At 35.9% G+C, this 15,266-nt stretch overlaps 1 protein-coding gene across 2 annotated transcripts in view; it reads right to left on the reverse strand.

Annotated features, from left to right (window-relative positions):
* PIG-B (phosphatidylinositol glycan anchor biosynthesis class B) overlaps positions 1–14,450 on the reverse strand; it is a 35,495-nt gene extending 21,045 nt beyond the window's left edge. Inside the window, exons 1-6 of one of the 2 annotated variants that reach the window (XM_085961145.1) lie at positions 14,392–14,450; positions 11,301–11,588; positions 10,317–10,527; positions 6,068–6,215; positions 2,730–2,858; positions 1,051–1,203 (exon numbers count right to left, since the gene is read on the reverse strand). In XM_085961145.1, coding sequence (XP_085817271.1) covers positions 1,051–1,203; positions 2,730–2,858; positions 6,068–6,215; positions 10,317–10,527; positions 11,301–11,564 — 905 coding nt within the window. In that variant the 5' untranslated portion in view covers positions 11,565–11,588; positions 14,392–14,450. Of the gene's footprint in view, positions 1–1,050; positions 1,204–2,729; positions 2,859–6,067; positions 6,216–10,316; positions 10,528–11,300; positions 11,589–14,274 lie in introns of both variants that reach the window. The other variant, XM_085961146.1, reaches the window with a different exon arrangement.
* Between the last annotated feature and the right edge of the window lie 816 nt (positions 14,451–15,266).

Below are 15,266 nucleotides of genomic sequence, written 5' to 3' on the forward strand. Positions count from 1 at the left end.
TTCTTCAATTTTGTTTTTTAGCTGGTCAAATAAAGATGCATAATAATCCCCTGTTATTGTTTTTCCTTTTTCCAAATAGTCAACGAAAATAATTTCACGTGCATCCCAAAATACAGTAGCCATAACCTTACCAGCTGATTTTACGGTTTTCGCCTTCTTTGGTCATGGTTTGCCTTCGCAATCCACTGCTTTGACTGTTATTTTGTCTCGGGAGTATAGTGGTGTATCCATGTTTCATCTACAGTCACAAAGCGACGAAAAAATTCATCCGGATTGCGTTGCATGAGCGACAACAGGGCTTTAGAGGCCACCAACCTATTGCGTTTATTGTCGACTGTGAGCAAACGCGGCACCCATTTTGCAGAAATATTTTTCATGCCCAATTTGTCATGTAAAATAGAAATGATGCTACCTTTTGAGATCCCTGTAACCTCAATTATCTCACTCAACTTTAATCTTCGGTCACTTAACACCATATCGTGGATTTTATTGATCATTTCTGGTGTAGTCACCTCTACAGGACGTCCTGAGCGTGGTTCATCCTTTGTTGATGTACGACCACGTTTAAATTCATTTAACCAGTTATAAATAGTTGCAAGTGAAGGAGCAGATATGCCGTAAACTAAATCCAACTCATTTTTTATTTCCTTTGCTGTTAACCCTTTTATATTAAAATGTTTAATAACAGCTCTAAACTCAATTTTCTCCATTTTCCATTTTTCCATTTTCCACAAGCAAATTTTTTTTTTAAATGTACGAGAAACACACAACAACCCGACCAATCTGATTGAAACTTCGCAGCATACTGAATCGGTAGTGCCGCTGCATGAAAACAAACCGCTTACAGTACTAGTCGCGCCACCTGTCGGCTTTTCTAAGGACTTATTGACCCACCCTCGTAGTTCGACTGTTTTTTTGTTACATGTTAGTATTGTCTGGTAAAATTATGAATAAAGTCAGGCGACTATCATTATAAAACCAAAGATCAAACTGACAGCATTAACACAATTATAAAAAAGTTATAGAAGAATAATATGTAATAGAGCAAACCTGTAAACAGCAAGGACCAAGGCGACGATAGAGAGTAGTAGGCATTGAGTCTTGTATACGGCTCTGTTCTTGATGGCTTCAAATGCAGCAAATAAAAAGGGTAATATGGTGACTCCGAGAACCACAGGCAAGCCAATTGCCAAATACCAGTACCTGGAATGAGAGATTATAGTTAAACACTGGAGTTTCAGTTCATCTAATCAAGAACCTATTCTTGCAGTACCGACAACCGTATTGTATTTGGCTAAGTCAACACAAGCAGTCAAACAACATTTTCTACCTGTCGAATGTTTCCTTTACAATTCTACTAACGACAATGCATTTTTCATCCGTGTTTACATACTTTGACATCATCATAATAACTGAAAATAAAATTATCTTCAATCAATATTTTAGGGCGATGGTCAGCAAACTGTAGATCAGCCATTTTAACAATTACATCATCATAACGCGTGCTAATCCAGTAAAGCGTAAGTAAGCTTCAGTCTCCTCAAGTCTCTCGTCTCTCGCATTGTCTTTATTGGTTTTTTTGATTGGCACACTCCCGTCTACAGGTGTTTTGCATGTCCCGAAGTTGTGTATTTTTGATATAAAATTCCAGTGTGACGTTTAAATAACAAACTTAAAAATATATGTACAAAATTTCCCTTTAAAAGTAAAAAAGAAAAAAAATTACACAACTAAAAAAACAATCTAGGTATATTAAAATTTATTGTTTCTTCATTTTAATAAGTATCGATCGCAATTTTTTAATATGGTTTTTCTGAAAAATTTGACGACCACTGTTTCAGAGTATCCAAACCAATGCAACCTAGAAAGGTTAAATTTTTGTTTCATTCCACCTATGTATGGTAAATCAGTGGTATGTAAATACCATAGAGCTACTAAATAAAAAGAGAGGCAAGGAATCGGCTTTCTCATACAACTGAATGAAGCAAGCCAACAATAGCCAACAACTTACGAGAATTAGCGACGCGATAAAAAAAATGCAGGGCATCACGGAGGATTTACTTTGGTCATTATAACGTACCCATATAATATAATGTTAACGTGGAAATTTTGCCGCAAATTGATTACCAGCCTGCCTTACCATACTTTTTCACCATACTTGCCAGCTTCACCATACTTTCATATAACCTGCCGCGTCCCTAGGTAAATACTCACCTACATTACTTGGTAACTTCAATTAACGGATCAATGACACATGGTATTTGCACAGATTTTAATTTGAAAGAATTTTATTGGAAATTTGGTAGGCACATCTGTGATCGTTAATGAAATTAAAGAAAATCAAAAATTATTTAATTTTTTTCAAAATTTTAATATTTTCCCCATACATTTCATATTTCGAATTTTTTTTTCAATTTTCGGAGGTTTTACGGTATATTCTTTTTCATAATCACTAATTTACCATATACGACAAGCTCTTAGTTAAATTCACATGTACTGTTTTTGATATTTCGTAAAGGAGTCAGGGTCATTCATTGGTCGGTTCATTCGAAGGTATGCAGCCTACGAGGTGTCGCTACTGTTACTACTGCTAAGGTTCAGGTGTCTAACCTGAAGGTGGCTCTGTACGATTTCTACGTGTTAAGGAAACTCCGCACTACAGCAAAAAAAAGCAAACCTTATTGATGATTTACAATTGATTATTGTAAATAACGCAAATAAATACTCACCAAGGGTGGTTGCCATAGAAACTGCCAACGCCTTCAAGAACATTCAACTTTAAGAATTCCCAAGAAGTGAAGATCAGCTGCCCGTGGAAGTACGAATCAATCAGGGTTGCTAGTCCAAAAATTGATAATCTGAAACATTGTTGAAATTTGTTAACACGTTGGACGCTGAAGACGCACCGTGTGCGTAATCGTATACATTGGTAAGGCGCTGATTACGAGACTGGTGCGTCAGACGTTAGTATGGGTTTGTATGGTAAAAAATATTCGTCAGCGTGTTACAAATGAACACATACACATGTAGCATATCATATACGTTCATTCCAATACCTTTCGTCGACGAAATCGGGCGTTTCGCGCGGCTTCATAAAAAATCTAGATAAAGGTGCATTCACACTCTCGGTCGTAATATTATTTAAAGCTTTTTTTTATAAACTTATTTACGGTTCGTTACAAACATAAACATTGAGCAGTGAACATAAACAACGTGAACATTTTACATTTTTTTTACTCTTTATCATTTATACATAGTCTGCTACTGTTTTTTTTATTATCAAAATGGATGGTCCTTCAAATTCTAAAAGAGCAAGGGTTGAAGATGACGATAGTGACGGTGAATCTATTGACATTGGTGATGATAGTGACTTTGAATTTGAGGTACATAGTGAATCGGAAACAGACTCAGGAAGTGATGATGGGGTGATTAGACTGGCACGGTTGCCACCCGATCGCACTTCAACATCGGGACAGGATGATTTTCAGATCAGTGAAACACCTGAATTATTACGACCATCAACTTCTGGATCCACACAATGGTCGAGTACGCGAAAACCGGCTAAAAATATACCATTTTTGGGAATACCGGGTGTAAAAATTGACATCCCAAGCAAGGATCCTGTAGATATTTTCAATGTATTATTCAATAATGACTTTTATAATTTAGTTATAAGTGAGTCAAACGCTTATGCAGTAGAGGTCTTGGCTCAATCGGAAGGAGAAAAAAGCAGAATAACTCATTGGAAAGATATTACTGTGGAAGAATTCCGTGTTTGGCTAGGGCTTTTGTTTCATATGGGCACTATCCGCATAAATAGGATAAATGATTACTGGAAAACAGATGAGCTGTTCAATCTCAAAATGTTTTCCAAGTATATGTCTAGAGATAGGTTTTTATTGATAATGCGTGCATTACATTTCAATAAGAATGTCGAAAATAGTTCTACATTGGATAAAGTAAAGCCGCTGATAGATTTTTTCAACCAACGAATGGACACTATTTATGCACCTCAAAAAAATTTATCTATTGATGAATCTCTCATGCTGTGGAGAGGCAGATTGATTATTCGTCAATACATCAAGGGTAAAAAGGCCAAATACGGGATAAAATTATACATACTGGCGGAATCGAATGGCCTGGCTTTGAAAATGATAGTTTATGGTGGCGCCGCTGACAAGGAGTTGGGTGGCAAAAATCATACAAACAAAGTGGTTTTCAAACTAATGAATGGGAAAACTGGATACGGTCATTCATTGTTCATGGACAATTTTTATAATAGCGTAGAACTAACAGAATCTATGCTAAATGAAGACACGTTTGTAACTGGAACACTGAGAAGCAACAGAAAAGGAAACTCAGTAGATGTTGCAAATAAAAAACTAAAAACGGGAGAATCGATTAGTCAATATACAGAGCACGGAGTCTGTATTACGAAGTGGAAGGATAGAAGAGAAGTTCTATCAATATCTTCAGAATTTGACGGCGAACTTACGGAAACAACAAATCGCTTCGGGAAACGGGTTACAAAACCAAAAATGATAGTGGAGTACAATAAATTTATGGGTGGCATCGACTACCATGATCAAATGATGGCATACTATCCATGTCAACGGAAGACACTTCGGTGGTATAAAAAACTCGGAATACATATTTTTCAATCAATGTTGCTAAATTCTTATTATTTATACCGAGAAACTTGTGATAAAAAAGCTACATTATATGATTTTAGGCTAGCCATTATCAAAAAATTGTTGCATTCTACCACACCGTTGAGTTCTACTCTACCATGTAAAATACATTTACCCATTTTATTAGAAAAGGGGAATAACGGGAAAAAAAAAAGAAAAAGGTGTAAATATTGTTTGGATACTCTCAATAAACGCTGCGATTCCATGTATTGCTGCCCAGATTGTTCCGGAAATCCCGGATTTTGTCTTGACCCATGTTTTAGGTTGTTCCATAAATATAAGTAGTGTGAATAATAACTTTTATAAAGCTAATTGGATATAAACATGGTGTAATTTCATTGATTTTTCTAATACATAAGTAGTTTTATATAATGTAATAAATACATCGATAATGTTCGAAAACCTATAATAATAAAAAAAAAAAATGTAATAAAATGAGTGAAAACAATGTGAATGTAAACAATGTGAATGCAAGATAAGATTAGCCTACATTGAGACGCCATCACTTCCAGCATAAAGTAAAAAATAATAAAACGTAAGTTATGTGTAATGTGTGAACGCAGCTTTAGTCGTCTTGAAATTGCTTGTTTGATCATTCTTTGACGACGTGTTGTGAGTCACGCATCCGGTAGATGCGGCGCGTGTTGTTCGCATTCTTCGAGTCAAATAGTCAACTGACGTTTTCAATTTAACACTTTTGAATATTTCATATTTTTGATAGGGTTTTCGGGTTTTGAAAATTGCCATTTTTTCAGCATCTTATAATGCTCATGATAATGTGTACGCAGTGAATGTGTTAATATACACAACAAAGCGTGACGCTAGGGCTGAATTGGGTGAAGTCAGCATTTTTCAGAAATTATTTGCTTTTATTATTAAGCCAATTTTGATTCAATGGATACCCATATTTGTAATGTAATATAATTATTGCTTATTAATGCTTATGAAGGGTGTCATCATCATCAGTTTGATAAAAACTTGCAGGCTTTTTTTTTTAATATGTTTGAAATCAAAAGAGGATTTGCAAGATCTCTTTTGAGCCTTATGAATAATCACAACTTGTTCTGATATATCAGGCGACCCTAATAGTCTAATGCCTAAGTCACTGGCTTCTCATCCAAGCCTGTGAGGTCACAATACATCAAAGCCTGAGTGTTTCTGTGAATATTTCACTGCTATTACTACATTACTATCATAGGGCCTCAGAGCCTGTTGAAAAGGGAGAAAATAATCACTGTACATTTGCTTATAGAAGACAGTAATAGTTATCAATTGGTTCAGTTAGTTGAGGAAAGCATTTAGAAAACCTTCAATGGAAGTACAAAGTATAAGCTTAAACATATATTCGTAATGAGATAAGCAAAAAGATTGATTACTCAATAGGGATGTAAGTGAAAGCTATCAGTCGTTTTTTGTCTTCAGTGGTCGTGATGAAATGATAGATACAGAGCGGAGTCCAAATGATGGCTGCGGTCGGTCGAATCACACATGACATCGCCGCGAGGCACAGCCAACCAGCGTCTTCTGCAATTGACAGACAGCATAGATTAGTATATTATGTAATATAAAAAACATGTGAATATTTGTGAAGAAAAAGTAAGTTAATCTTCATCAGTCGGTTCTTTGGTATAATTGTCTTTAGTGCCTTTTTAGAGAAAAATGGCAAAATTAATGGGAACTGGCTTACCCTATCGAGTGTAGTATAATAAACAGATCTGAAGTGTTAAAAAATATGGGATAATCTTAACCTGGCACTCGCGGGCTATTGTAGTATGACGAATTCACTCTCCGCGGTGACGGTTTTTGTTTAATTTAACTTCTGTGTTTCATAATAAAAATGGTAATAAAAAATGAGTTTTATGGCTCTTTAGGCGCCTAGACATGTTCAGATTATTTTACAACATTAAAAAACCGTAATAAATCAGTCATAATGTCAAAAATATCCGAAGAAATTAATTCTATACAAAGACTCACCATTTAGAAGATTTCCGCCATTTTGTTTTATGTATATGGAGCACTGCAAGGCTTGTATTTTGTTATTCGTCACGCTCGTGCTTGACGCGAGTATAGAAACACTTCACAAATGGTAATAAAATCACACATAATGTTTTTTCCCTGAGTAGGGTCGTAAATATAGCACAATAATTTTAGACTAAACAAACTTTTAGGCAGACACTTAAACAGCTATTAAATATTATTACTGAGTTACATATTTATTTTTACTTTTCACATTTAAAATTGTTTTGAAGAGTGGTAGATTTTATAACACGGACTGAGACATAAAGCCACATTGCAAATACAACACATATATCTAGATAGAGATGTTTTTTTTTTATTAATTTTTGAATTTCCGCACACATGACAGCGTCTTCTGGGCTTTTTATTATTTGCCGTGGGCGGAATGTGTTCCGGCAAATGATCTGTTAAAGTTCTAGGTAACAACCTCAATGGATTTTCACTAGTCGATGGTCTGGGTTGTGGAGTTTTCGTGATTTTCACAGCGTACTTAGCAACTAATTGTTTTATCACGACTAACTGAAATTCTCCTAAAGTTTTTTTACTACCAGTAACAGATTTATACATATAGAATGAATTTAATAAATAGAGGTCAATCATGTGAAATGCTACTTTTTTGTACCATTTCACAGATTTCCTCATGCACGACAAGCTGCTGAGCATCATGTCGGCCTTGTCGACAGTCCCCATATTTTTATTATACTCTAAGATGCACTTTGGCTTCATAATGGGTTCTCCGGTTCTAAAATTAGTTTTACCGGTTGGACCGAAGGAGTCATCGTGCATGGTTGTAAGCATGTGGACATCTCTTCTGTCACACCATTTGAGAGCCAACAGTGGGCTTTTTGACTTTGCCTCTGTCTCCCCCTTTTTCAGCTTTTTGAAGCATGGCATTTCTTTGCGATTCTTACGTACAGTCCCACAAGCATTGGTTTTATTTTCATGGAGGTGTTTGAATAACTGTGGACCGGTGTACCAGTTATCGCACCACAACGAATGCCCTTTGCCCAGATACTCGGTCAGCAGCGTTGTCACAACAGCTCCGGAAATTCCAAAGTTTTGGCTATCCACTATGTCTGTCCCGTCACCACAATAAATAATAAAATCTAAAATATAACCCGTCATAACGTCACACAGCACGAACATTTTGATACCGAAACGATGCCGCTTCGATGGAATAAATTGTTTAAAAATAAGTCTCCCTTTAAAAACAATAATGCTCTCATCGATACAGAGATTTTGATGCGGAATCATCGTGTCTTTGAAAATTTTGCGTGTATGCTCTAAAAGTAACCTAATTTTATTTAGTCTATCTGAGGTAACACTTGTTGGATCGGAAAAATGGAGCATTTGGAGCAATAACTCATATCGGTCTCTAGGCATTGTCTGACCGAAAATGGGTGCACTTAAAAAACAATCCGTACTCCAGTGTTCTTCTAGTGACAAATGTTTGTTTCGTGTCATGAGCATTGACACCGCAAAAAATGCATATAATTCTGATACAGTTGTATCGATCCAATTATGAGAACGTGATTTTGGTCCAAGTTCTTGAGTATTATATTGATAGTGAAAAAAAATGTTTGTTTGTTGGACTACCTTCAACATTATATCACGGTTTAAAAAATGTTCAAAAAAAAGACACTCAGGCGAAGTCTCAGTCAAATCGCTGTTTGCTATGCCGGATTGAAAATCATCAAACTCATACACGATCGGGACATGGGGTCCGGATGTCCATGTTCTCAAGTGTTCAATTGGCTCTTCTGATATATCTACATCACTGAGGTCAGATGGTTCCAATTCTTCTTCAGACATTTCGTAATCGGAGTCCAATTCCTCACTTAAACCAGCCATATTGAAGTTTGAAAAAAGTTTTCAACCAAACACTCACACGATAACAAAGGTAAAATAGTCCAAAAAAATATAGTCAAAACACCTTATAACAGTTTAATACACATGAATGGAATAGTTAAAAACACATAAACAATAACACAGACAAAATATTTATAAATATTATAATAGTATTCACACAATACAATAGATCGCGTAAAATACGTAATATTTTGTACGGAAAAACGACAAGAGCGATTCCTTGCACAGTCCTCTCACAACAGTGATATTACGCATACTGCGCAAACGCAGTAAAGTGGCGCGATGTTTCAAGCCAAAATTAAATGAGCGTAGATTGACGGCCTGTCGAAGGCATGTCAAACATCGAAGTTTTAGTACTGTAACATAATTTATTTGACAATATTATATATATGTCACCGTTGGTAATGAAATAAGGCAAATTATGGTAGAGATTTCAAAATCATGCGTCATGTATATTCTACATAATCGACCGGCGCATTTTTGCGTACAACATTGGCGACAGAAGCGCTGTAGCCCCGTGGTTTTACGCAATTTCGCGTACTACTTTCGTGACAGAAGCGGGCGCCGGGTTAAACACGTGTTAGAATATGTTTTTCCAATAGATAGGTCTGTATGATAATACATAATATGCACTAAAGTTTGATACGTAAATGTAACATGCATCCAATATTGAGTGCCGTCGGCATGCTTTGTTATATTTGGGTAACATACCCTGCTTCAAAATATTGATCCACGGCAATGGATTTTACATTTCTATTTATTAATCTGTTCTGTGGATAGTACCATCTTTTGCTTACTTTTTTACTCATTTACTCTCGTGTCACAGTGAGAAGCGCACAACAAAATTGTACTGAGAGTGTCTCTGAACAACTTTTCAAGACTCTGATTGTGGAAGGCGTACAATGTGCAAGATTTCTTGTTTAACTAGTTCTAAAGTCACTTTACAACTATGCCTAACTAACACTACAGTGGCGGCTCTCGTGGTGCAGTGCGTAAGGCGCTTGCCTTCCACCCGAGAGTTCTGGGTTCGATCCCGGTCAGGACACAATATTTATGTGTTTTTCTCAAAGCCTGGGTGTTTGTGATTGTTCAAAATTACTAACAACCACCTTGTACGAAAAAGCAAGGACATGGTTATTAATAATTCTGAAAAAAATAAAAATAACACTACAGCACCTCGTCCACATTATAAGAGGATAAAAGCATTCTCTAACTTGTTATCCAAAGAAAGATAACGGTATACATAGCAGAGGATGATGCCACATGTCGTAGCTTTAGAATGGTATGAGGGCAGCTCTACCGAACTGTTCTAGGTAGCAGACAATAGAGCGAACATCGCCCTGATGGTGACCGACCTTTGATAGGTGATGGGACGAGAAGAAAGTCACTTCGGTCAAGACATGATAAGAAAAGACTTGTCTTGCCATATGATACAACAAAATTACTAAATGGCAAAAAAAAATATATAAATATAGTATATACACTCCCAGACTATCCAGAGATTCACAACTTAAGCGTGTCTGTTAACGTTAGCGTTAACATACTAATTCTGGTAATTGTTTGTATTGTTATTAGAAATTGATAGTTACAGATTTTGTATTTTGATAGATATCTAATACATAATATATGGATCTAAAAATCCCTCGCCCTTGTGTATCTTTACTCTACATATAAGTTTTCTAATTATAGTAATTTATAAGTTTCTGTTTAAAAATCTAAGTTTTATTATAATTAACTTACTCGGTTTTCCGGCTTCAAAAGGAAAACGTGCCAATGCCATTGTGATGATTGCTGTCTCCGCGCTGTTTATGAGTGTGCGAGAAGCGGTGTAGAACCAAAACCATTGTGTGAGGCAGAGGAACAGCGCCCACTTGCGACAACCTGACCATTTGTAGAATGAATAGTCGGCGGCTGAACTTAAGAGCGCTTGTAGAACCCTGGGTAAAATGACCTGGAAAAAAACAGTGTATAAATTAGTTCTAAATTCTTAACAGAATCACAAATTGCATTACTTCTGCTCATGTCGACTGAATATAAGAATTCCAAAAAATATATAAGATTACCAATTTACCTACCAATACACATACACAGTATTTTTCAAACATTCCATTATTACATATTCAAGCAAAAGTAACTATCAACAGGAACATAGTTTTGAGATAATAATCTTTAAAAGTTCAAAGATTTAATTACAATTGCAAAAACATAACTCTAAAAGTCTATGCTTGCAGTCAAAAAATAATGCATTCCTCCATTGAACATTTGTCCCAGTATGAAAAAACCGCGATAACTTTAAATTCAGTACAGGAAAAATTACAATTTAAGAAAGCATATCATTATATCGTGCATTTGACAGTTGTACGTTTTGGGCGGCGGTGGATTATAGATTGTTTCGTGACTACTGTATAGCCTCGCACGCATAATGTGTGCGAGTAGGTCGGGGGCCAAACTAACGAATGTTACTTATAATGTCATACATTTATAAAATATAACGACATAATGATTTGCCCTACCCACTCCTTACGAACAGGAATAAATGGGACTTGCGCAACTCTAGTTATAGATTAGTTTTAACCTGAGCTCATTAAAAGAGTTATTACTAGAGTAATAACAATGTAAAACGTATGCCTTTCTAACATCCTCTACTCTCATTGCTGAAGGCTGCAAGCTAGAATGAACATTAATGAAATCAATATACACAATTGAATATATTATTATTCTTACCAAAAGCTCTGCACAGTCAATCGTCATCAGCTCAAGAAGCTTGTAAAGCCCGGCTATGATGGCAGGATGCACGTAACTCCTAATTCCGGCAGCCCACTCCCAAGACAGATGGCCATAGCCGAACGCCAGATTGTGGCCGACCTCCAAGCTCTGCCAGTATTCATCGGGGACATACCATGTCTGCACGAGGAACACGGAGGCCAGTCTCACGGCGACTATCAGACCTAAAACTTGGAGTGGCTTAAAATTTGACGCAGCCCCCATCTTTACAAGCCAATATTGAACAACCTGCAAAGAAGACATTGAGAAGTGAAGTAAAATATTATTAATATTAAATGAGTAACAGAATAAATTGAAATTCAATACACTTTACCTAGATTCAATTTACAAACAAACTAGGTATATTATATCATATGTGTGAGTGTAACAGTGGTAACATGAAACTCTTTTTAAATGCATACATAATGTTGTGTTATTAATGTTTGAAGACAATTTTGTGTTACACGACTGTCTGTTGTTAGACCAAATGAATTAATATAACCTCCCATATACAGACATTGTTTGTATTCATTCACTCACTACTAGGGCCATCATATTGAGAGAGAAAAAGTATCCCCATTATTTAATAAAATGGCAATATAAGCAGCTGTAAAAAATATCTCTGATTTACTTTTTATAACTTAGGAGTAGAGCCGCGTTGACACGGTCCAAGTACGATCCAAGTACACGTGGATCGAGTGCCATCCAAGTGACAGCTTCATACTATTTATTCCTTCCAAATTAACTTGGATAGCACTCGTATGAGACATCTTCATACTAATTATTCCTATCCAAGCTACTTAGACCGCGTCCTACTCATCCAAGTTAACTTGGATAGGAATAAATAGTATGAAGCTGTCACTTGGATGAGACATCTTCATACTAATTATTCCTATCCAAGCTACTTGGACCGCGTCCTACTCATCCAAGTTAACTTGGGTAGGAATAAATAGTATGAAGCTGTCACTTGGATGAGACATCTTCATACTAATAATTCCTATCCAAGCTACTTGGATCGTACTTGGACCGTGTCAACGCGGCTTAACATTTCTTTCATATTTCAAAATTGGAACACAAAACAGAGCCATAAATTTTACTGTAGAACTGAGACAAATGACATATTAAATATCTATAGTTATGTTTACACTCGTGCACTTTTTCATTCGTTAGACCTAGAGGAACGCATTGCAGGGCATGCGTGGCGTGCGCATTTTTGCCTCAAACCAGTTTCGAGATAGGTAGCTGTTTTTCGTGATGAAAATGCTAGCGCACGTAGTTCCACCAGCATTGGATCTCTGTTCAACATAACATCAGTGTTTCCAACTGAATGATTCTGCGAAAAATGTGTACATAATAGTAAGTTATACTATAATTTTATGCCAAATCAGGAAAAACGCTATAATTTTTACGACTTATTATAATCAACATATAAAAAGATGGCAATACTACTTTCAATTTAGGTATGTACAAAATTACTGTGTTAAAAATCTAACTGGAAGATGAAGTGAACAAGTGTAGACATAGCTATTCGCTGTCAGATTATGTTCAGTTGTGAATTTTGATTGGGTAATCTTGGACTGTAACTCCCATCAATTCTACAGATAAGTTTGTGGTAATAAACCGATACAATGAAGGATACATTAATGTCAGACAACTCTCTCTTATAGTGCCTGTGCATGGATTTACTGGCACTAATAGTGTGTAAATTAAACTATCACGATAATAACCGTTTACACGCAAAAGTGCCGCCTGTCTCGTCAATCTTATTCTGCAAGCGAAGCGAGATACGTTGTCATTGTATGGTGCTATTTGACAGGTTGTGAAAATTGGTAAACGTCAGAATACCCTGCGCGGTGTAGTTCGTATTTTTTCCGGCAGGTTCGCCATTATCATTCTACCATCCAGTTGATTCATGCATGCAGTCTTGCAAAATGGACGATAATATGTGGTGTTTACATTTGTGTCGCGACAATACGTACTGCCACCAGTAAATCCATGCACGTGTAAACGGGCTATTCTGTTACTATTCTATAAGAAACAGTGGTTTGACTCTTGTATACTATGATTTACTCTATGAACGAAATATTACAATATAAGCGGTAGGTAACAACATGTCTTGACGGAGATTACATTGTGCTGTAAGTAGTATGAACGCGGTGGTCTGGGGGTACAGATATGTACGTGAAAGAGTGGGGCAGTACACATCACAGCAAATACCTTGTACCAGTATACCAATTATGAATATGCCAAATGCTAACATGTAGGACCCTCATTCAGCGGGACAACTTACACTGGTTGATCATTACAACTGTCACTAAACTAACATGAAGTATTGTTTATACTCTTATAATGTAAACAGCAAATTCTTTTAGCCGATACTATATCTCAAATTTGGTTAATAAAACAATTTTTTCTCTATGGACAAACCAATGAATCCAAGGTATAGAAATAAAATGCAAGAAGGAAAATGACAAGTCACTTGAAATACAGATTGGTGTACATGTAAAATAATCTTTCATCCATTCAAGTAAGTAGGTATGAAGAAATAGTTTTGACTGAATATTGGAAAGCACGAAGTATTTGGTGTTGATTAAAGATAACTCACGTTGTGAGCATAGATAAGGTATGTTGTGGGTAATCAGTAAAACAACCACGCAGTGTTTCGTAATATCGGTACAAATAAAACGCAACTTTATTTAATTTTATCTCTTTGATTTGTAACAAACTTTGTAACTCGATACACGTTATTAAAGTGTTACTATAAGAATGAAAGTAAGACAAGAGTAATCAACAAAGATCCGATGTGGTAATTTGTTGATAGCAATTCAATAAACCTACAATAACAAACACTTTTTAGATAGGTTAAGCTCAAGAAGTAATCTCCCACGAAGACAGCGCAGAAAAGCAAAGTTTTGAATTAAAACTGACTGTTTACCTGTATCCTATCAATGATATGCAATACAGAATATAATAGCAACGTTTCAGTAACTATATTGAATAATAACTTTTTTAAAGAAAAAAGTTAAATGATATAAACTTATACGTTACTAACCTAAAACTCCACAAACTAGACAACTTTTACGGAACGCGTCTCAAATCTCAATTCTTACCATAAACACAGATACAAGCTTCACCTATTTTTAGGTACATTGCGATTGGGCGTTGCTTCTGCGGTCGGGTAAAATCCATAAGAAAATTAAAATAAAACCAAATAGGTCCATTTACCTGGATCACCCAATGTTAAAACTCCAATTTTTTTTGGGTGCGTTTGTTTGTGCATCGTTAGTGCACGTTTGTGCACGACTTTTTTTCGTTTGTGCACCTTAACCGAAAAATTCCAATTTCAAATTGGGTGTTCCAGCTAAACGTTGGGTCACCCAATGTTGAAATTTCAACTTTTTTTGAGTGCATTCGTTTGTGCATCGTTAGTGCACGTTTGTGCACGCGTTTTTTTCGTTTGTGCACGCACATTAAGGGGGTTTTCGCATTTCAATTTGGGTGACCCAGCTAAATGCTGGATACTTGTGTCACTAAACTTGGATTATTTTCAAAATTTAAATTGTAAGCACTAGTGCGTTGGTAGTGAACGTTAGTGCACGATTCTTTTTTGCCTTTTCACCTGTATTCAGCGCGCTATTTAATTTTTAAGTTTGTATGCAAAACCTGACTGCGTGGGTTAAAAAATATTTTTTTTAGTGAAATCTCTTGTCGCATAGCTAATGCGCAATTATGCATACTTTTTTTATTTTTTTCTCATATAGTGCGTGAGTTATTCGATATAAAATATTTGATGAACGTTAAGTAGAACCACCCAACAAACTTTTTTAACTTTTTATTAGGTCATCAATGTGTCTATTATTGGCTTACGTTTGTGCACGTACTTTTATTGATTTCGAGATTATATCTTGAGAGATATTATTTTTTTAA

Source organism: Rhyacophila brunnea, unplaced genomic scaffold, assembly GCF_057557595.1.
Source record: "Rhyacophila brunnea isolate RB1 unplaced genomic scaffold, BYU_Rbru_1.0 scaffold_12, whole genome shotgun sequence".
Taxonomy (NCBI): domain Eukaryota; kingdom Metazoa; phylum Arthropoda; class Insecta; order Trichoptera; family Rhyacophilidae; genus Rhyacophila; species Rhyacophila brunnea.